Below are 23130 nucleotides of genomic sequence, written 5' to 3'. Positions count from 1 at the left end.
ATGAGCTCCGTAGCAGAGCGAGCTCCACGGGGTCCGGGCGCCCCAAGAAAGAAGAGCGGTTTAACTTGGGAGCTGGGGCCTCTTCTCAGGCCCGGCCCCCAGGTCCCCCCAGCCTGGCTGGGCTAGAGGGCTCCGTCCCCCCGCCCCAGTCTTCCTCCTTGGTTACCGGGGGCCGGGAGGGCAGGACCTGCCCTGACACCTGGGGCAGCCACGCTGAAAGCGGAGGAGGGGCGTCCGCGGCGAAGGCGGCGACCAGCCAATCCAGGCGCCCGCAGTCGCGGCGCTGACCAATGGGAGGTCGAGGGCGGGGCCAGGCTGCGGTTTTTTGGGGGGGACTTGTAAGTTTCAGTGTCACTTGGCCGCGGCGGTCTCAGTCGCTCTCCCGGCCCGGCCAGGCTCGCTCGGCCCGCGGGCGCCTCCGCTCCGCTCCGCTCCGCGCCCCGCAGGCTGCCGCTGCTTCTCCCTCCCGAGCCCCGGCCCGGCCTGCGCCTCCCTCCCTCATGGAGCCTTTCCCCAGACGCTCCCCTTCCCTGGGGCTGGCCTCGCCCCTGGCCGAGGGGCTCCTCAAGTCTCCCAAGCCCCTGATGAAGAAGCAGGCGGTGAAGCGGCACCACCACAAGCACAACCTGCGGCACCACTACGAGTTCCTGGAGACCCTGGGCAAAGGGACCTACGGGAAGGTGCAGAAAGCGAGAGAGCGGTCGGGGAGGCTGGTGAGTGCCGAGCGCTGGGCTCTGGCCCGGAGGGGGGCCTGATGGGCAAGGGGACCGAGCCACCGGGAGAGCCTGGGCCCCCGTGAAGGGGGAGGGGAGGGGGGTAATGCCAACCATCTGGCAGTTCAGATTCGACAGCGGCTAAGCAGGGAGAAAGGAGGATGTGCCCACATTTGAATATTTCCTCTCTCGGATGGTAGAGAGGAATGGCGTGTCCTATTAGGGAACATCCCTGAGATCCACCTGTCAGCCCCCGAACAGGGCAGGTTGCTGGCCGCCTCTGGAGAAAAGTATGCCACGGCCCCCATTGTCTCTTGGTTTCTCTCTTCAAGTCGCCATCCGGGCTCAATTAAAAGACAAGCCTCCCCCCCACCCCCTTTTGCGTGAAGAAAGAAAAGCCGAGATTGCAAAGGACCTTTGGGGACTGAGGGTGATGCGTCGGAGACTGTTGGGGATTGGATCAGCAGAGTCTGCTTTGTGTAGACTGGGTCCTTGAAGCATTGAAAGTGGGGGGCGTCTTTTTACCCTATACGACTGTGTGTGTGTGGGGGGGAGAGAAAATCCTTCCCTATAGAAGAGGCTGGTGGTTCTTTGGAGCGGGAAGTTGCAGAATGTAAACAAAACCCCCTAAAGAAGGAATTCAATTACTAGAAGGTTGTGGGGATTTTTGATGATTTTCTTTGGTTTTGTTTTTTAATGGCCTTAAAGGTCAAGGTTTACCATATTGGATCCGACCCCAGTCTCCACCCCTTAACTGGTCTTTGCGGCTTTTGTAGTCCGAGGCTGATTTGAAATGCAAAAAGTCATTCATTGGTGAAAAAGGGAGATGACTGGAGAAGGGTGGAGAGATGGGGGATGGATTATGGACCAATCAATAGAATTGTGTGTGTGTGTGTTTTCACTTCTAATCCCTGGCACAGTCCCCAGATTCTGGCTACCAACTGGAATTGTTGGGCAATACTGTACTTAACTTTTCTTTCAGTTTCTGAAGTACCAGGGCCAGGTGAGGAGGATCCGGGTTTTGAGATTACCTGGTCTCAGCCTTTAGTCTGCTTGGTTTGAAATGAGTTTCTCTTGTCGCTGCCTCCTTCCCCTTTCCTTGACCCCCTCAAAGAGAGATGTCTTCTGAAGGTCCTAGAAAGGAAAACTCAGCAGCAACAGAATTTGGAGGATTATGAGCAGTGTTGGGTACCAGAGCTTCTGCTCTGTTGAATTAATGAGCAGTCATCTGCCAAAGGTCACCCCCACATGTTTTTCTTGGGAATTGATATTTAAACCTCATACCCAACTTCATTCCCACCTTGAAAACAGTTGTCTAGCTGTGGATATAGACTCTCAATTCACAAGGCATCAGTTCAGTCCCCGGGAACAGAGGGCTCTTTTTTTTTCAAATCTGGTGCCAACCACTTCAAGCAGTGAGCAAATATTTGAATTTAGTAGTGCTTACTATAGACCAAAGGGTGTGCAGTAGATAGAGTTTAGGGCCTAGATTCAAAAAGACTCACTTTCCGAGTTCAAATCTGACCTAAGATAGTAACTAGCTATATGACTAGGAAAGTCATTTAACTCTACTTGCCTCAGTTTGTTCATCTGTAAAATAAGCTGGAGAAGGAAATGACAAAGCACTCTAGTATCTTTATTCTTTTTATATAATTGGTATTTTTTTGAATTACATGTAAAGACAATTTTCAACATAAAAACTCCAAATGGGGTCACTAGAATCAGACATAACTGACATTGTACACCTACTCCATGAAGTCTTCCTTGAGTTCTCTCTCCTATTGCTTCTTGAAATGACTGATATTATTGTCCCTGGAACTCCCAGTACTTCTCACATTTCTAAAATCAGTTATTTTGGTATGTACATGTTTTTACCTTCCATTAGGATCAAGTTATAAACCTGAAAGGAGCTTTAGATCATCTAGACCAAAGTTCCTCATTTTGCAGATGAGAAAACTGAGGCCCAGAGAGGTTAATTCATTTGTTCAAAGTTGCCCAGGTAGTGTAAGTTTCTTCAGACCAAGAACTGTATCATTTCTATCTTTGTGTCAAGAGCTATTTAATAAATAATTTTTAAAAAAAAATCTGGATTTGTTGAAATTGAATTCCCAGGTATCTGTTATCTCCAAAAAAAACCAACCTGAGGGATCCCAGCCTCCACCCCCTAAGGTTAGGACTGGGAATATGGGGAGGAGTGACTTCTCTCCTACCCCTAGCCAGCTTGAGAAGGCATCATTAGAAGCCAGATGGGACTGTCCTGCCTGGGGAGAGGAAGGAGGGATGATTCTAATGAATACTCCAGAAAAGCATCAAAGGGGAGGCAAATATTTGCACTGGATACTTCAGCCTCCTGAGAATATTCCTGGCATCTAAATGACATTTCCTCCTGTTCTTGCCCAGTGGGAAACTAAAGGACCTGTGCCCCCAGCCTAGAGACACTTGATTCCTCCTAGACCTGTCTTTTCTTCTCTTCTCTTTTCTCTTCTTTTCTCTCCCTATTACACATGTCCTGAGTTCCCTGAATAAATTACTGCTGACCCTGGGTTCCACATAAAAAGGAAGTTGGGGAATGGCCTGAAAATTGGCATGAGGAGTCAGTTCATACCCATCTTTAGGCTTGATATTACCCAGTAACCTCCATCACCTCTATTCTGGCATCATGTGCTTATGATGAAATGGTTCCCTGAATTCCACACTCAGCTTAATCCTAGGCACAGTCAACCCTAGACCAGATCCTAATAAATGGTCTTAACCCCAGGCCAGTCTGGACAATCAGATGAGTGATCTGTGTCAAGTGCCAAGCTACTCTACAAGTCTGACTTTCTCTAATCAGTCTCATCCCTTGGCCCCAATCCAGGATGGCCTGGGTCTGCATCCTTTCTGCCAAGGGGAATGGGGGGTAGAGATGTTGATGCAATTATTAGGACTTGGTCCCTTTACAGAATAACCTCCTCCATAGGTTCATCCTTTGATTATTTTTTTTTTCTGTATTGGGTTCCTCAGTGATACTCAACTTTTTGAGTTAGGGTGCTTCAGAGAATGGTTTTGTTTCATTCCTTGGTACCTATGGGCCAATACTCTTAAGCACAGAGCTCTGGAGTCCAAGTCATGGATTCAGTTCTCCCCTCTGATACATCCTTTGAGGGTGACCCTTAACTCCCTTCTGGAAGTTTTCTCATTTGAACATGAGGGGGTTGACCCTGATAGGCTCTGAGGGCCTTGATCAGTGATCCTTTGATCAAAAGTGGTCTTGTCTCCTATAGTCCATGAGAGTATGGATAAAGCAAACTCCTGATAGTGAGAGTAGACTTAGCTCTTTCACATTGCCCCCAGGGGGAGGTAGGCAGTGATCCATAGGTCCTCTCTGGTCAGCTTCCTGAAGGTTCTCCTTTCTCCCCTTGTACTAGCCCTCCTGATGTCCACTTCCTCAGCAGCAGATCTTTGAGCAGGACGGGGAGAGAGGTTAGGCTGCTGGCTGCAGATAGCTCCTGTCCTTGGGCCCTTGCCAAGCCACACACAGGGCTGGGTTGTGAAGCTCCTTGCCTGGGCAGCTTGGCAAGAAGGGTGGAGCAGCTTGGAGGTGGGGGACCTGCCATGGGGTCAGAGAAGGCCAGCCAGTCAAGAAAGTTTTTCTTTCTTTGGAGACAATTTCCAGCAGGAGACTCAATGTGCCTACATTCAAGCCTAGCCTCTCCATTCCTCTCTGGCCATTTATCTAAATGGGTCATCTCCTACCATTTCCTTGCCCTGCCTTCTCTGTTCCAGTTGTAGGTGACAGCTACTCCAAAAGCCATCACTTTCTACTACACCCCCCCCATCAGGTATAGCTTCCTACCCTTGTCCCAACCCAGAAGCTGTAGTTTCCTTTGAATTCCTTCCTTGTGCCTTTACCTCTGAAATCCAGGCCTTTCCCATTTGTAAGCCCATTAGAAAGATGTTGCTGCCCACACCCATGGCCCAGGGATCCATCTTGGCAGAAGAACAGGTGTGTGGGGAGAAGGCCCGAGGCCCAAGACTGGATGCTGAACATTCCCTTCCTTATGAGCCTTGGGGCATCTGTGAAGAAAAAAGAACTAACAGCCAGGAGGAGGGGGAATAATAGGATGGCTAGGAAAAGGCATAGGAGGGGAGGTTGGAAAGATAGGATTGAAGAATGCAGATCTAGAAAGGGACCTTGGATCATGGAGCCAAACTCCTCATTCTACCTAGGAGGAAACTGAGGCTCAAATGTGAAGTAACTTGTCCAATATAACAGCTCTTGGATTAAAATATTTTATCTGGGATTGTACTACTCTGGCTAATTCTCCTCCACACTTCTGCCAACAACCTCTCCCCTTTATTTGCTCTAGTTTGGATCTGTTTGATTTCCTAATATGAACAAAAAAAATTTTAGGGGGGATAGCATTCAGACTTGCCACCCTATTCCCCAATACCTGTCACAATTAGGCTCTTAATAAGTGCTTATTGGTTGATGGATGGAGATACACTGAGTCCCCATGAAGTAGGTTAGATTAATTAGTAGGAATATTTCTAGTTAGATGAAATCATAATACTATAGTGAGGGAAAAGAGTGGAGAGAGAATTGGACCTGGAGTCAGAAAGACCTGAGTTTAAATCTAGCTTCCAACAATACTTGTGAGTAACCCATTTGCCTCAATTTCCTCATCTCCAAAATGGGGATAATAATAATAATAATAATAATAATAATAATAATAATAATGATGATCATGATCATGATAATAGCACCACCTCCCTCCCTGGGTTGTTTCAAGAACAAAATGAGATAACATTTGTAAAATATTTTAGAAACCTTCAAGTGGTCCGTATTAGCCATTATTAATGGAAGTATGCTTGGTCAATAGAGATGACATCATAATCTTATGAAAAATCTGATGTGACAGTCGTCTAGAGCTTTATTGAGAAAGACTAGAACCAAATTTGAGAGTCTGGATGAACCTTAGAAGGAAGCATAGATAGAACCTTATATGGAAGCATAGATACCTTCCACATCATTGACATGTGGTTATCTAGCCTTGGTATGAATAGTTGCAGTGATGCCTAGCTACACTGTGGGGAGGGAAGCTCTTGTCCTGCTCTAGGGCATGGTTGTCCTAAACCTTGTAAAGATTTAGGACACTGCTTCAATGCTCTCTCACTCTGACCAACAGTGGAATAGAGGAGGCCTGCTGGGAACTAGTGTTCTCATCTTGTCACCTGTTTGGAGACCAACAAGCAGCCCGGCTTACACAATCCATTTCTGGGCTGAAAAACAAGGTTGGAAAGCCCCTCCTACCCCTTGGGGACCCCAGCTAAACTGAGATATCCTTTGGGACAGAAAGCTAAAGAAAAAGAAGGGCTCTTAATAGTGCTGAAAAGAACACTTAGTCAAGAGTCCAGGTCCTATCTCTGAGATTTATCAGCCTCACCATATTATCCTGGGCAAGTCATTTTACCTTTGTACCTCAAGTTTCCTGACCTGGAAAATGGAAATAATAATAATATAACACATTCTACACTGAGTTGTTTAGAGGATTAAATGAAGCTTAGGAAAGTGAACAGCATAGTTTTTTTTTTAAGAGTTTTATTTGTACTCTTTGTCTTCATATATCAATCATTTCCCTCTGTCTTAGATCAACCTAAAATTTACTATCTGACAAAGGAAAAGAATTAAGCTAAAACATTTGACATTGAATAGAATTCTGTACTTGTAGTTCCTCATCTGTTCTCTGGGATCATCATTTCTTTTAAAAAATGTTCTTTATTGGTATGTTTTTTTTCCACCCAGGTTTGTCCTATATTTCCCCCTCCCAGAGAGCCATCCTAATCAACAAATAAGAAAACCTCCTCCCCCACAAAAAGATCAAGAGAAAGGAAAGGGAACAAGGGAAAAGTAGAAGTGATTAATACATTGAGTCATCATTAATTTTTCATTTACTTAGAATTTGACTTCATTTTAAAGCTCTCTTTGTTTGCATCATTGTAGTTCTCGCTAGTTCATACTGCTCTTCTCACATTTTCTTAAATCCTCATATTCTTTTTTCTTTTTATTTTATTTTGTTATTTTTATTATATTTTTCCCAATTACATGTAAAGATAGTTTTCAACACTCATTTTCTGTAAGATTTGATTGCTCATATTCTTTTCTGTCTAGGAATAATATTGCATACATTCCTGTACCATGGTTTTTTCAACCATTTCCCAGATGATGGGCATACACTTTGTTCACAGTCTTTTGTTACCACCCAGAGTGTTGCTCTGAGTATTTTGGTCTGTGTTGGTCCTTCAATTCTTCTTCCCTTGACCTCCTTGGGGTAAATGGTTGGCCACTCTCTATGCTCCCTCATTCCTTTCCTGTTACCAGGGGTAGGGGTGCTAGCCAGGATAGTATTCCCTTGTTAATTGGCATTCCTATTAGCTGGCAACCTAATTTATTTTATGATGATAATAATAACAATCCACATTTTATAGAGTCCTTTGGTGTTCATAAAAAGCCTTTCTCAAAACAGCCTTGAGGTAGGGAGTATAAATATTTTCATCCCCATTTTACAAAGGAGGAAACTGAGGCTTACAAAGAAGAAATAAAAAGCCCACAACCACCCAGTTCAATTCAATTCAACAAAAAAGTGTCTACTTTGAACTTAGCAAATGCTTATTAAATGATTGAGGGTGTACCCGGACTAAGCAAATAATCCCCAGCTAGCAAGGAAGGAGATTCTCTATACCCACAGATAGAATTCACACCCAGGTCTACTGACTTTCGAGGCTTGGCCCAACTTGTTTTAGGGATTCAGGCTTGTTGCCCTGTGTTAAATTTATGTGACTAATACATATATATTTTATATCTTTGCCTGGCATGCTAATAAGTATTCAATTATTACTTGTTTGATCTATATTTATGGGAGTGTTTTATTTTACAACTTTTTTATTATATGACAATAATATTTTTTCTATAGCTCCTTTCTTCTGAAGAACTCAAAGCACTTTTTATATCTTGAATCTATTGAAACTTCCACTCCCGAAATAGGGAAGGGAGGGCCCAGAATGAGATTCCTCAGTGAAAGTCAAGGTCCAGAAAATTTAAGTGCCTTTCCCAAAGTCACACAGCAAATTGGCATTAGCAAATGGATAAGAAACAAGATCTCCCTCCCTCTCCCTCCAGGAAATTTTGCATTCTATGTATTGGTTACCGAAGAAATACTTGGGGGTGGGGTGGGGGAGACAAGGTGAGAACAGAAACTGCAATCCCATCTCATCCTAGAGCTGCCTCTCATTTGCTACGGCTTCATTCAGCCTGAGTATTTGGGAAGGAGGCCTCTGGGGTGATTGACCTCCATCTCCCTCTCCCGCCTTGCCCATTGTCCCAGATACCCTCCTCCTACTGGGGGCTTTCTCCTCTGCCCATTCACTGGGGCTAGGTTGGGCCCCTCCTCCCAGGGCTTCTGAGAGAGGGATGGGGGGCGGAGGCCAGGCCATCCCCCTGGCCTGTTGCTGGGGTGACCAGGCTCTTGGCTTTGTGAGCCAGCTCCTCTTACGGGATTATGACTGTTCCGCATTCTTGTCCGTTGGGGGAACTTGGTCCCAGCAGAGTTGGCTGTCCCTCTGAGCCAGGGAGGGCATTGTCTGCCTTTGGGACCCATTTGAAAGGGTGGATTAGAGGCCCCTCCTCTCCTGGGATGGTTTCCTTTTCTCAGTCCCCTTTGGCTGATGGGGGTTGGAGGGCAAATATTCAAAGCCCCTCTGGAGAGAAGCCTTCTGGACTATTAAATCAGAAACCAACCACCTCTGCCTGCTTTCAGGTTTCTAAAAACTTGTCTGTCAAGCTAGGTGCAGGAAGAAATCTTATGTTTACTGTTCCAGCCCACAGCAGACTAGAGGTTATTGGGAGCCGCTTGTTTCCCGCCCCCCCCCCCCATACAACCAATCCTAATTGCTAACTTTCCCATAATAATCTAAAGTCTGACTTTGAGTCTCTCCCCTACCTCCCCCCAGTAGTCCTGCTGCTCCATTGTCATTTGTAAGGTAGCAGCTGCCTCTCTGAGCTCACAAAGAATGAGGACTCCAGCAGAGAAAGTATGTCCTTGAGGGCAGCCCTCAATCAAGTATCCTCCATTTCCCCTTCTGCCCCTCTGAGCCTCAATGCTCAGTCCCTCGAGAGGGCTTCTTCATCTTTACAAGCCCCCACCCCAGGAGAAAGGCAAAAGTGATAGGTGCCCTTCTGCACCCTTTAGACTCTTGCAGTCATTAGCTTCTAGCAAGAGTTACCTTGATCTTGTTAATGTCCCAGATTTTCCTAGCTCTAAATAGTGATAACGCCTATGATAGTGTACTGTACTTAATTACTTTTTTGTTCTTGTTTTGTTTTTGTGTATTTTGTGGGAGGTTTTATGTGACTTGCCCAAGGTCACACAGCTAGGTAATAAATGTCTGAGGACACATTTGAACTCGGGTCCTCCTGACTCCAGGGCTACCTAACTGCCCCCATTTTAATTGCTTTTCAGATATTATTAATCCTCACAGTAGCCTTGTGAGGGAGGTTCTATTGTTAACTCTGTTTGACAGATGAGGAAACTGAGTCAAACAAAAGTCCAGTGTCTTCTCAGAGATCACAACTGTCTGTAAATATCTGGCTTCCTGATTTCAGGCCTAGGGCTATATCCACTGTACCATCTACCTGCCTCTAGAGATGCAATGATTCTGCCCCCAGGGCAGGAGAACTGGGGTCCTTGAACTTGCTTTTTTGGGGGGATTTTGAGAACTGTATTTTTGTAACATTGGTTTTCTTTGTGATTCTATATATTTGATTTCATAATTTTAAATTTTTAGTTCTAAGATGAGATTCATAGATTTTACCCAATTGCCAAAGGAGATGCATTAAATGCATTAAAAAATTTAAGGATCCCTAAAGTAGTCCTGCATTCTTGCCTGTCCTGAGGACTAGACCACACCCGATTGGCCTCAGGGAGATGAGAATCTAAAATTCTCTGAGCAGGTGAGATTCTCTGTCAGCAGCGGTTCTGATGACTAACAGCCCTCCTGTCTAGAAGTTCTTTATCCCAATTCAGTTGTAGCCAGCAACTTGCAGTTTTAGCCTGTTTTCTCCCTTATTTTGATCTCATCTCAGCAGAGAGTTGGCATTTAAAGTTAAAAGGATTTTTTTAGAAGTCATCTAATGCACCTCATTTCATAGGATCATAGATTTCAAACTGGAGGAGAGCTCACACATACACATGCACACAGCCCCCTCATTTTGCAGATGAGGAAACTGAGGCATAGAGCAATTAAGGGACTCCCCCTGGGTTCTCCAGCTATTTTTTAGCTGTATGTCTGAATCAGGATTTTAGCTATTGTGTGTCTGAATTAGGATTTGAACCCAGATTCTGCTGACTCCCGAACCCTGTGGCCTATTAGTTAAGGCTGCCTCTGTAATTTCATAGAGATAAAATAACCACCCAAGGTTACATAGGCAACAAATAGCAGATCCAGGATTTCCATAAATTTTAGGATCATTTGGTCTCATATATATATATATATATATATATATATATATATATATATATATATATACACAGTTATTGAGACTTTCAGGAAAATGAATATGATAAACATATTAAACATATTCACCTCTCAACCCAATAATTTCTTCTTCCAGGTGGCCATCAAGTCCATCCGGAAAGATAAAATCAAAGATGAGCAGGACCTGCTGCACATCCGGAGGGAGATTGAAATCATGTCATCTCTCAACCACCCACATATCATCACCATCCATGAAGGTAGGGAAGAGGTAGGGGGCTGATGGGGGGGGGGGAAGGAGAGGGAATCATCTGAGGCTGTCCAGGTGAACATGATCTTCCTAAGCTCCTGGGAGATTCTTCCCAGTGTCTTGAGTATATTTAAATAACAGCTTATTCAACTCAACCCAACTAGGGGAAAGGGGATGGAGAAAGAAAATAAATTTTCAATTCCTACTAGGTGCAAATGACACCTACTAGGTAACAAAATAACACCTCATAGAAGGAGGTGAAGAAAAATGTGGAATTCAAAAGCTTGCAAAAAAGATGAATGTTAAATTATCTTTGCATTTAACAGAAAAACATTCAAAACAAACAGACAAATAAATATCACCTCATTTAAGCCTCATAGCAATCATAGAAGTTAAGGATTATTTTATGATCCCCATTTTACAACTAAGGAAAATGAGGCAAACAAATATTACATGCTCAGCTGAGATCACAGTCAGTAATTCTGAGGGAATATTCAAAGGTCTTATTACAAGTTCAAAATACTCTTTCCCTATACACTATGTTGCCTCTATCCTTATATGATAACTCACATTTATAGAGTTTTAAAGTTTAAATTAACTCATTGACCTACAAATTGACATTTATATTTAGGTAACATTTTACAGCTACAGAAGTCTTTCCAAACATTATCTGTTTTGACCTTCACAATAGCTCTGTGACAGCTGGGGTGGGTGGGGTAAGCCAGAATGATCCAGAAGTTGGAACACACTTTATTATCTCCATTTTACAGAAGAGTCTCAAAGACTTGTCAAGGCCACTTGGCTATTAAACAGTAGATCTGGGGTTCAGATCATCTGGTTCAGGTTCCAAGGCCAATGTTTATGGCACCTTCCCATGCCCTCCTCACACAAATTTCTTTCATACATGATCATGAATTCAACAACTGCCCTTGTGACCCCACCCACCCAAAAGTGTTCATACATGTATAGACACACATGCATAGACAGAACTGAAGTGTCTCATTTCCCCTGGACCTGTAGCCTGAGTCACTCCTGCCCAAGGGCTGGCTCACCACCTGCTCTGCTGTGTTCTGTTCTCTTTCCCCCCTTCATTCTGGCCTTCTCTCCCCTTGACGTCAGTCATTCCAGCCACCTTCTGTCCCATGTTGCAAACAATTGGGGGGGCAGATACCTACATAACACCTGTCTGCTTTGTGGTCTTAATACTACTTAGAAAAGGGACGAGAGAAGGAGCTGAGACCCAGCAACTTTTCTCTTTATCCTCCTTTAATGACGGGGAGCAGGCAGGGAAGCATCCCAAACCACTCCCTCTTAGAGAGTTTCTGGTTCCCTAGGAAGGCAAGAGCAGCTAGCCCAGGCCTGGTCCTTCCACCCCAGCCAATCATGCAGAAAGCCTGGGCAAATGGCAGGAAAGGCTGATTGTATCTCAGTTTATTTCCCCAGGGGAGGGTAGGAAGGTAACAGTATATTGCCTAAGTCAGGTTTGGTTTGGTGATTGGAGAGAGAGAGAGAGAGAGAATTTTCTTTCATACCCATATTGGATTATGTCCATGACCTGAGCCTCAAAATGTATGGCTTCACTTTCAGAGAGAACCAAACCTGTTGGACCTTTCTTATGCCTACTCACAAACGTTCATTTATGCATGATCATGAATTCAAAGATTACCCTCCTTACCTCCTCTTCTCTCCAATTCTTTTGGATCTTACAGAGACGGCTCTTTTCCTGATCCTACTGTGGGCCTCTAGGCTGAGTGAAGAGTATTTAAATGTCAATGTTCTTTCTCTTGGATGTGCCAACTAACTCTTGCCAGTAGAACCTATCTCCTTGGAATTTCTGTGTCAGAAGTTACCTTCCCTTCTCTTCTGTAGGCAGAGGTGCCAAGGTCTGGGATGGGACATATCTAATATACTTATGAGCCATAAACAGCTGCTTAATTCTTCCTGCCCCTAAAAAACAAGGATAAACTACCGTTTTCACCATGAGGCACTGGGCACAGGTTTCATGGTGTTCTAGGGAACTCTCATCCAGCCATGTCATCTGGGTTCTAGTCTTATGATCTTGGACCTAGTTAGGAGGTTGGGAGTTCTAGAGTGTATCTCTGGAGCTGACTAAGGCAAACTCAACTCATAGGAACCATTTGCCACTTGGACAACAAGCAGGGTTCATACATTCATACATATATACCCATCTTGCCTGCTGAGGGGCTTGTGAACTTAGTCAATATTCTTTGCCCTAGTTTTTCAGGAATGACAGTTAACTAGTTTCTTGGGGCTAGGGTATGGGCTTCTTCTCATGCTACATCCTCATAGAAACTGGTGTCAGAGGTATCTGGAACAGTCCCCAAGAGATTTTTCCCTGCCTTCTGAATGGGAATAGAGAGATAGCCTAGGAAGAATTTATATTGTAGGTGAGAGAACCAGACCTCTTATAGCCCCATACTATTTATTAGGGGAAGGAGCATGCCTTATTTAAATTTTCCTCATATCACCCGGTACAGAATTCTCTAGGTCCCTAATAAATGTTTGTTGAATTTAATTGAAGAAATACTACACACACTTTCCCACCCCCTACTAAAAACTGGCAGAGAAAAAAAAATTGGCAGACCACTAGCCTTTAGTTTCACAACTGTGGTTTGGACTTGGTCCCCTGTTGTTAGAAGATCTGGGATCTATAAATCTCTGCTTTACATGTTCCCATAGTATCTGGGTGGTACTGTGAGTAGGATGCTGGGTTTGGAGTGAGGAAGATCTAAATTCAGTTTCCTCAGCTGTAAATTAAGGGATTTGTGCTCTAATCTGTTTGTGCTCTAACATCTGGTCCCATATTAGGTCCCCACAGGGTTAGTTCCGCTTCTCTTTTTGGCAGGAGGGTTTGAGTCCCTGAATACAATGCCTTAGCCTCCTTGTAGGATATCCCTATATGTGACTGTCCCCCTGCACTCTCTTCCAGTGTTTGAAAACAGCAACAAGATCGTCATTGTCATGGAGTATGCCAGCCGAGGAGACTTGTATGACTACATCAGTGAACGGCAGCGTCTCAGTGAGCAGGAAGCCCGGCATTTCTTCCGACAGATTGTCTCAGCTGTGTACTACTGTCATAAAGTAAGACCCCCTCTCCCTAACCTATACCTGCCCAACTTCCCTTCTTTCTCTATTTATCCCTAACTCCTCCCAAGACCTCTTGTATTCATTCTCCACATCCCTAGAAATTGGTTGGAAAATTTCTCTGTTGTACCAATCAGAGGAAATTGATGTGCCTGGGGTCACAGGAAGACAAGAGCAAAGACTTAATGGGGTCTGTAGACTCCAATTCTGGGATCCATTACCTTCAAGGAAGTTATCAAAGTATAGAAAGTGTTTGTACTGGAATGAATCTCTGGAAAGAGCATCTCCAAATACATTGTAGACATGAAACCATGAATCTCTTACATAGAACTTATTTTTCAAGTATAGTAAATTTCACATGCAATTTTTATAGTTATCCTGCTTATGGCGATTCCTATTATTTACTTATTTACAGAAGCGAGAACCCTGTTCTTAGTCACACACATACACACCCTACTTCCCCACCCATTAAAAGAAAAAAATATCCTCATAAAAATGTATATTTTGTTATAAGCAAAGTAAATTCCTTAATTGACCACGTGCAGAAATGAATATCTCATTTCCTATTTTGAGTCCATCACCCACCTAGAGATGTGTGGAAAGTTTTAATATTGGTGCCCTGATCTTTAGGTCTTTCAAAGTTTACTTTATAATGTTATTATATAAATTGTTCTCATGGTTCTTCTCACTTTGCTCTGCATCAATCTATATATATCTTCCTGTTTTTTTTATGAAACCACCCCTCTCACTTCTTATAGGACAACAATAATCCATTGCTTTAATACACCTTGTTCAGCCATTCCCCATATTGTTTTCTCCCCTTTAGTTTCTAGTAAAATTCTTTTAAAAAGTAACCACTGTTAAAAAACTATTTTTGTGTATATCATTCCCCCTTTTCAGAAGCAACCAGGGAGATAAATTGATTTGCCCAGTTAATAAGTGGCAAACAGGTTTTCTGATTCCAAAAGCAGAACTCTTTATATTATACCACACGTTCAATATTTAACCTATGACTCCCTTCATTTTAGGAATTCCTCAAATTCTCCATACTTGTCCATCAACTAGCCTTAGCTACTTTCTCCCTGGTCAGCATGCCTTCCTACTTGACTGATTCTTATCTTTTCTCCTTTAGAATGGAATTGTTCACCGGGATCTCAAGCTGGAGAATATCCTCCTAGACGCTAATGACAACATCAAGGTGAGCCCTGTTCTCATTTCTGAAGCCTTCCTACTCTAAATCTGCTGTGTCTTTAGTGCAAGTAATTGGGGATAACAAAACTCTCAACACATTCACAGAGTTCAAGGCATTTTGGTCTTTGCTCACTGCCTGGGACTTTATCCTTTCTGTCTGATGAGTATGATGGAGGCCTGCATTCTGTACCATTTCCCAGAAATCATCCAGAGCATCTTGATTACCCTTAGTTTCTTGCTATCTTGCTTCTGCTAACTTGATTCCCAAACAATGATAAGCAGCTCATTTGAAGCTGGAGGGATTTTTTTTTTTTTTTTTTTTTTTGCTGTTGTAAATCCTCATCTGGGTGTCTGCTGACTCAGGAGGCTAGGAAAACATAAGTAACAGTACCGAGAAATAGAGACAATTCTAGAAACTAAGTTACTAGAGTTCAAATCTCATCTCTGACATTTACTACCTATATGACTTTGGGCAAATTACTTCCCTGGACCTCAGTATCTTGTCTATAAAAAAGTGAATTGAGGGGCGGCTAGGTGGCGGAAGTGGCCAAGTGGATAGAGCACCCACCCTGGAGTCAGTAGTACCTGAATTCAAATCAGACCTCAGACACTTAATTACCTCTCTGTGTGGCCTTGGGCAAGCCACTTAACCTCATTTGCCTTGCAAAAAACAAAACAAAAAAAAAAAAGGAATTGAACTAGAAGATGCCTGAGGACCCTTCCAGCTATAATCTTAGAGTATAGCCCTGTTATCTCAGATTTAGTTAAATATCTTTTAAAATTTTTTTTTGTTAAAAGTTTTTTGTAATTAACAAACATTTACTTTTCCTTCCTTCCAAATTCAAAATAAAAAGAAGAGCAAAACAAAACAAAATACATTCTGCCATTGGTCAGATCAATCAATGTATATCTCATTTTGCATCTGATCTCTCTAAGTCAGGAGGTGAGTTTAGATAAGTGTCTTTGAACTCAGGTCTTTTAGCCAGACCAGAAGGCATCTTGTAACCATGATTTTGGGAACCATCCAAGGGGAAGAGATGTTTGACCCAATCCCAAATATGAGATGGGTTTTCCAAGGGTAACTCTGGTTCCTTGCCCTCAGGTGTCCTTTCCCTATGGGATTTCTAGAGCAGGTGGGGCTTTCTTTGCAGTTGTTCAGAGACAACTGGCACCAGTAAAATCATTTTCTGGAAAAGGCTTGAACCTTTCCATCTGTGCTTAACGACCTGGCTACCTTGATAAGGGACCAATTAAGCCATAAACCTTTTAGTCAGAGTTTCATAAACAAGCACTAACTGAAACTAACCTAGAGGTGATCTGGATGGGTCCTCTACCAGAGTCTAAGATGCCAACTGGGGATGGACATGAAGGTGGTCTCAAGTTTACTACCCTAGTCTGGACTGTCTTGGGGAGTCCTTAGACCCCAGCTAGTACTGAGTGGCAAGATAGTTTGAACTTAGAATATTATATTTAGGCAGTAAGACATGAGCTCCAGACTCATCTCAGATACTCACTAGATGGGAGATCCAAGGCAAGTCACAACTCTAATTTGCAGAATGGGGGATAGAGATTGCTATGATGATCAGATGAATGAATGTAAACAGCTCAACATATATGTAAATTGTTGCCCCTACTACTATTCCTGGGGGTCTTGCCTTTTAGAGACTCCCACTCCAATTCTTGTTAGTTCAGAGGGTTCAGGTTGTTTGCAGGCCAGGTGTCTCCTGCCTATAACTCTTTAACAGACCATCCTACCACACCCCTTTGTGTCTCAGGCAGTGAGAGAGAAATGAGTTATTTACTGCAAAGCTAGACAGCTTATGTTTGTGGGGTTAATCAGTAACCAAGGACTCTCTTAAGGTCAAGGCCTTTTGGTTTAAATATAAAGAGACTATTTCTTCCTCCCCTTCCATACTTGTCCCCACCTCCACTCTTCCAGATCCTCCTTTTAGAGGTCTTGTTTTGTGCTCAGTATTATGCTAAGAAAGACAAGGGTCTAGGGAGTTCGAGTCCCTTTTCTTCCCTCAGTGGCTTATTAGGTTGGAGGAAAGGAGACTAATAATTGGAATGTCTGAAGAATGGTGCAAGCACCAGACAGCATTCACCTTATGCCATCCCCCAGCAATACATGAATTATGGACTCAGATGCTTAAAGATCATTGAGGGCTCTAAAAGCTACCAAAGGTTTCATAAGATCATAGATTTAGAGTTCCAAAAAATGATCTTGGAATTCATGCAATCCATCTCCTCATTGTACAGATGAAGAAGGAACCCTAACATACTCCCCTCCCCAAACACCCCCTTGCTGAGGATATTCTTGGCTGAATGCAGTAGTTACTAACCCCTTGAGATGATGAGCCGAATCCCAAGGGTCAAAGGGCCTGGTCTATGTTTTGAATGGATATGTCCAGTGTGGAGTGGATAGGAAAAGGGATCAGAGCCTGCTGGAGAGGGGTAAGGTGGAAAAGCTGTCTCCAGCCTGGACCTCCATGTAACTTCAAAACCTCTTATCTGAATCCCCTAGATTGCAGACTTTGGCCTCTCCAACCTCTACCACAAGGACAAGCTCCTGCAGACCTTCTGTGGGAGCCCCCTCTATGCTTCACCAGAGATTGTCAATGGGAAGCCCTACATGGGTCCAGAGGTGAGTAACTCCCAAAGCCTTTGGCCTCCTTTAGGATTCCATTGCCTTCCTGGAGTCTTGGTCTGGTTTGGTGACACCCAGAGAGAAACATGAGTCCTTAGCCTGCTTCAGAAGTAGAGATGACACTCATGGGGTATTAGAATTGGGGACAGATACTAAGCTGGAGTAAGGGCTCCATCCACCTCAAATCTGCTTTGTGACCTTACAGAGGCAAGGGAAGGAAGGGTGCCTACTAGTGGCCCTAAAAATAAAACCAGTATGCCCAAAGGTATTTCTTTTCCTTAGATCTATGGTTGGCATAGGGATGGGAAGGTTGATTGAGTATTCCCTGTCAACAATGACTCTCTCTCACTGTCAGGTGGATAGCTGGTCTTTGGGTGTTCTGCTCTACATTCTGGTACATGGCATGATGCCTTTTGATGGACAAGATTATAAGAGCCTTGTGAAACAGATCAGCAATGGGGAATATCGGGAACCCTCCAAGCCTTCTGGTGAGTAGCATGAGAGCCACAGCTGTGCTGGATTTTCTTAGTAAAGCACCTTCCTCTCTCTGACTCCCTTAGTAAAAAAGAGAGAAGGGTGGAGGAGTAACTCACAATGACTGTAAATGGAGAGGTTTCAGATATCAGTCTCCATTTCAGATATCATCTTATCTCTCACTCCCTTCAAAAGACCTGTCAATATTTCAGAAAATGGAAATATCTCAAAGGAAAATGGGATTATAGGTCACTCTCCTTCCTTGGTCCAATGCTTTCCCATATTTGGTTGGGAAAGTTCTTTCCAATAGCTTGCTTGATTCTTCCTATTCATTTTTTTTTGAGTTTGGTAGTATTCTATTTTTTCCCTCCAGTTACACATTAAGAAGATTTTTAGCATTCCTTTTTCCAAGATTTCTCTCCCTCTCTCCCCCTTCCCTCTTTTTTAAAATGGTAGGCAATTGGGATATAGGTTATACATGTTCTATCATGTAGAACACATTTCCATATTAGTCACAGTTGGGTGTAGCAGAAAAAATACATCAGAAGAAAAAACCCACAAGAAAGAATAAAGTGAAAAATTATGCTTTGATCTGCATTCAGAGACTATCAATTCTTTATCTGGATGTGGACAGCATTTCCCTTTGATAGTCCTTTGTACTTGTCTTGGTTCATTGTGTGGCTGAGAAGAACTGAATCATTCCTATTTGATCATCACATAATGTTGTTGATACTGTGTACAATCTTTTCCTGATTCTGCTCTTTCACTTTGCTTCAGTTTCTGCAAGTCTTTCCAGGTTTTTCTGAAATCTACCTGTTCATCATTTCTTACTGCCTAATAGTATTCTACTTCCTATTTATGATTTTAAAAATTGAGGCCCCCTTCAGTTGGAAGGAGGGAGAGTCCAAAGAAGGCCTACTGCCTTCTTCCTCCTGAGGAATTATTTTGTATTTCATAATATGTGCATGTACCTCTTTCCTGGAAAAAGAATTATGTCAGCAACAAGACCTAATGGCCACTTTTTTGTACAAAGTGCTGCCCCAGCCACTAAGGGGGCAGAAGGTCAGGAAAGGGGTATCATAGATAACAAAAGTCCTTGAGAACCTGAGTGTAATATGGACACACATAGGAAACAGGACACTAACAAATCAACAGTGATTAGGGGCTAAAATAGCAGTCCACACTGGAGCACTTACATGCTGAGTGGTTCAGGTGTGGAATGAAGAACTCAAGCCAAGGAAGTTACCTTCAGAAGGTGAAGTTTGAAGAACACCTGACCTGGCAGGAAAGGAGTGAAGTGAAGAATGTCAGAGACTGAGAAAAGAGAGGATGGACAAGTTCATTCAGTTGATGAGCATTTATTATGTGCTTATTGTTTGCTAGGCTCTGGAGGTGGTTTCTTCTCTCAAGGTGCTTACATTCTAATAGGGGAGATAATAAGTACCCAAGAGCAGGTTAGAATTTTTTTTAAGGCAATCAGACTTACCCAGAGTCAGCAGGTTAGAATTTTTTTTTTAAAGCAATCAGACTTGCCCAGAGTCTTCACACAGCTAGCAAATATACAAGGCTGGATTTGTACTCACTTCCTCCTGACTCCAGGATCTGTGTTCTATCTGCTGCACCACCTACCCCAAACAGGATTAATATTCATCGGGGTGGGGTGAGAAGAGATAGGGGAGAGGCCACCATCAAGGGACATCAGATACCTTTTCTTGGAATGCTCTGTTGATTCCATCACTTTCTTTTTCTACTTTCCAGATGCTTGTGGACTGATCCGATGGCTACTAATGGTAAACCCCACCCGCAGGGCCACCTTGGAGGATGTGGCCAGCCATTGGTGGGTCAACTGGGGCTATGCTTTGCCAATTGGGGAGCAGGAGGCATTTCAAGAAAGTGGAACTCCAGGGGGAGACTGCCCCCGGGCCACAGTAGCAGATTGGCTCCGCCGCTCCTCCCGGCCCCTTCTAGAAAATGGTGCCAAGGTGTGTAGTTTCTTCAAGCAGCATACAACAGGTGGAACTGGGCTAGAGCGCCAGCATTCACTTAAGAAATCTCGCAAGGAGAATGACATGGCTCAGTCTCTCCAAGGGAATGTGCCCGCAGAGGCCTCCCCTAGCCCAGGCAAAGGCATTCTCAAGCTGCCCAAGGGGATTCTCAAGAAGAAGGTGGTATCTCCCCTAGAGGGACAGAGGGAGAACTCAGGGGAGCCAACACCAGAGCCCACCGTGGCCCCCATCAATCTCAACCACACTGCCCTGGCACTACCCAAGAAGGGGATTCTTAAGAAACCTCGGCAGAGGGAATCAGGGTATTATTCTTCCCCTGAACCAAGTGATTCAGGGGACCTTTTGGATGCAGGTGATGTGTTTGTGAACAACTACCCCACTGTCAGGGAGCCTTCACGACCCCCACAGCTACCCCTCCATCGCAAGGGCATCCTCAAATATAATGGCAAGTTCTCAGGGGCTTCTCAGGAACTAGCTGTCTTTGGTTCTCTGGATGAGCTAGCCCCAGTCCTCTCTTCTACTCGGGCTGCCCGCCCCTCAGGAGCCGTGAGCGAGGACAGCATCCTGTCCACAGAGTCCTTTGACCAGCTTGACCTACCAGATCGTTTACCTAACCCGAAGCTGACTCTGCGTGGTTGTGTATCTGTGGATGACCTAATAGGCTTAGAGGAGTCAGCACCCCAGGGCTCTGGCTCAAGGCTTAGGCGATGGAGGCAGGATCCCCTTGCTGACAGTTGTTTCTCCCTGTCAGACTGTCAAGAGGTTACTGAGATATATAGGCAAGCATTGGCCGTTGGTATGAAACTCAGTTGAGGGTGGGAAAGCAGTGAATTTACCCCATCCCTTGTGTCTATTAAAGAAAGTTCAAACATTTTGCCATACCTCCACCTCAGAAGGGACTGCCTTGTAGACTGAGGTCATCGTCCATCACAGAAGCTGAAGGGACTTGGGCTTATGCCCTCCTAAGGAGGGGAAGGGAAGAAAGTGAGGTGAGGGTTAGAGATCTCCCCTTTAAACTATACGTCTTAGACACCACCAATAGGAAGGGGATGGGAAGACAGGTGGCCAAAAACGTCTGAATGGATAATCTACAAGTGGCCAACTCTTTCTGATATGCCAAGTGAGGACTGACTATACAACTGAATCCACCTCCACTAGGAGACCCTATCATTCCAGTGTGAGGAGAGGTATTGAGTAGGCTTGGAAGAAATCCAAAGTCAAGTCTTCAGAAGAAATGAATTCAAGCTTGAACTTCAAAATTGAAATAAGGCACCCATTGTTGTGCCTCTGTGACTTTTACAGTGTCATGGCCTTGGTGTCTCTGGTACTTTCCTGGGCACAGGGGAGGTTCCTCCATAGTTCCTGAGGAGAGCTTCACATCTCTTCCCCCTTTCCCAAGCTGCCTAAGCATGAGCCCTGACCTTGTATCAGGCTTCTACCTCTGAATCACTGAGGGAAACTGCTATAAATCCATGGACTTGAAAAGGACCCTTTGCTGCTGCACAAATAAAACAGTCATCTCAGTGGGGGCCCAGGCTCCATATTTTTGAACCTCAAATGAGAAAGGCTACCAATCCTCATTCTTTCCACAATTCCCCACCCCAGACAATGTCTGGTCTTTCTCTAATGGGTTGTTGGATGGCTCACTGTCCTGGGACCTTTTTGTCTTGAAAAAAAAGTTTTCTATTTATTTGTATTTCTTCAGTTATGTATTATTTTTTTAAAAAATAAATTTTGTTGTTTTCAATAATATGGATGGGTTGAATTCTCTAGAAATAATGTTTTGGGTTTTTTTTTAAGTTGCTATAGTCAGGAGGAACAAAATAAAACCACAATACACTCACAAAAAATAGTAACAATCAAATTTCAGGAAGTGAAAGTGCTTGAGGAAACAGTGTGGCCCAGCCCCTCAGCCTACTGATTTATTTTAAATCAAGTTTCCCTGTTACTGTTATGAGTCCTGCCATGATTTTTCAGATCCTCAAGCATTCATCTCCACTGGCTTCACCACCTTGGTTGAGGGTGGCTCTTTGTCCTCAGCACAGTCCTTGACTTGGTTTGGGATTGGTCAACTTGCTCATGATCCTGGCTCGGGGATTTGGGGAAGGCCTGTGCACTCCTATCATCTCAAACTGACATATGACAGCCCTTTCCCCACTTCAGTCATTTGATTTATTGAATCAAATTGATCTCAGATTTTAGAATTGAATCAAGGATTACACTGGCAGGGAGACACTTACTTGCCAGTAGTGAAGATTAGCTGTTTTACTGAGCAAAGATTTAAAAACAGCATCACCCTCCCTTGGGCCTCAGGGATCCTGAAATCTGAGATACATAGCAGAGATGCTTTCAGAACAACGAGTGTTTAGTGTAGGTGAGAACCATGCATATAATAAGTGCCATGAGTTAATCACAGAGTAGAGGAATCCACCCTGACAGCCAGGGCCAATGTGTAGTCTTAATTAACCAATCACAGTAGGAGGAAGGAACTCAAATGTAGCTTTACTGTGTAAGTAAACCCAGGTGGAGTAAAAATGGGTCAAGGCAGTCATTTAGCCATATAGAGCTAAGTAATTAGTCTGTCAAAAGGTTTGTCTAAACCTTCCTGGCTCATTTTAATGAGGTTTTCTAAACTGACAAAGAAATAAGCTGATATCCAAGACAGAACAAATAAATATTGATTGCTAACACCAAAAATAACATCTGTGATCTGAAAACATAACCCATAGGCGGCTAGGTGGTGCAGTGGATAGAGCACCAGCCCTGGAGTCAGGAGTACCTGAGTTCAAATCTGGCTTCAGACAATAATTACCTAGCTGTGTGGCCTTGGGCAAGCCACTTAACCCCATTACCTTGCAAAAACCTAAAAAAAAACAAAAACCAAACCCATAACCCATCCCTTTATAACCTTTCAAAAGAAAGATTCACCTGGTATCTTGACCCTAGGATTTTTCACAGAATTTTCGGATTTGAAGGGACATTAGCAGCCATTAACCTCAACCATAAGCAAAGTATTCCCTTCTATGGCACACCCAGCTATTGATCATCCAGTTCATCCAAGGATCTGAAGAAATAATGAATCTTTGTTTACTAACATTCCTGCAAAACTTCCAGTGTGTAATGAGGGATTAAATATGTTTGAAGGCTCTGCCTTCATTTGTTATGTTAGTGAGTTTTCCCTGTGATTCTCTGATGTTTGGTTAGGTTTGAGAAGGTTTTCCCAAATTTTAATGA

At 43.7% G+C, this 23130-nt stretch overlaps 1 protein-coding gene across 2 annotated transcripts; it reads left to right on the top strand.

The window, feature by feature from the left end:
* The first annotated feature begins 369 nt into the window (after positions 1-369).
* On the top strand, positions 370-21966 carry LOC141513036 (NUAK family SNF1-like kinase 2). Of its 2 annotated transcripts, none has more exons than XM_074222487.1 (7): positions 370-713; positions 10363-10483; positions 13424-13575; positions 14711-14776; positions 17294-17413; positions 17772-17904; positions 19649-21966. In XM_074222487.1, the coding sequence occupies exons 1-7, from the start codon at positions 501-503 to the stop codon at positions 20707-20709; spliced, it is 1866 nt and encodes a 621-aa protein (XP_074078588.1). In that variant the 5' UTR covers positions 370-500; the 3' UTR covers positions 20710-21966. The 2 variants fall into 2 exon arrangements, with proteins under 2 accessions (XP_074078588.1, XP_074078589.1); XM_074222488.1 differs by lacking the exon at positions 370-713 and adding an exon at positions 782-9702 and having other exon boundaries at positions 19649-21965.
* The last annotated feature ends 1164 nt before the right edge of the window (positions 21967-23130 follow it).

Source organism: Macrotis lagotis, chromosome 2, assembly GCF_037893015.1.
Source record: "Macrotis lagotis isolate mMagLag1 chromosome 2, bilby.v1.9.chrom.fasta, whole genome shotgun sequence".
NCBI lineage: Eukaryota > Metazoa > Chordata > Mammalia > Peramelemorphia > Peramelidae > Macrotis > Macrotis lagotis.
The sequence above is the reverse complement of the archived record's forward strand: the minus strand, read 5'-3'. Positions and strand labels throughout refer to the sequence as shown.

What these genes read in the sequence shown, in the direction of transcription:
- LOC141513036 (XM_074222487.1), top strand. Translation starts at nt 501, where the DNA reads ATGGAGCCTTTCCCCAGACGCTCCCCTTCCCTGGGGCTGGCCTCGCCC. An exon ending in GAGAGCGGTCGGGGAGGCTG is followed by an intron (nt 714 to 10,362) that starts GTGAGTGCCGAG and finishes TTCTTCTTCCAG; the next exon opens with GTGGCCATCAAGTCCATCCG. An exon ending in GGAACCCTCCAAGCCTTCTG is followed by an intron (nt 17,905 to 19,648) that starts GTGAGTAGCATG and finishes TCTACTTTCCAG; the next exon opens with ATGCTTGTGGACTGATCCGA.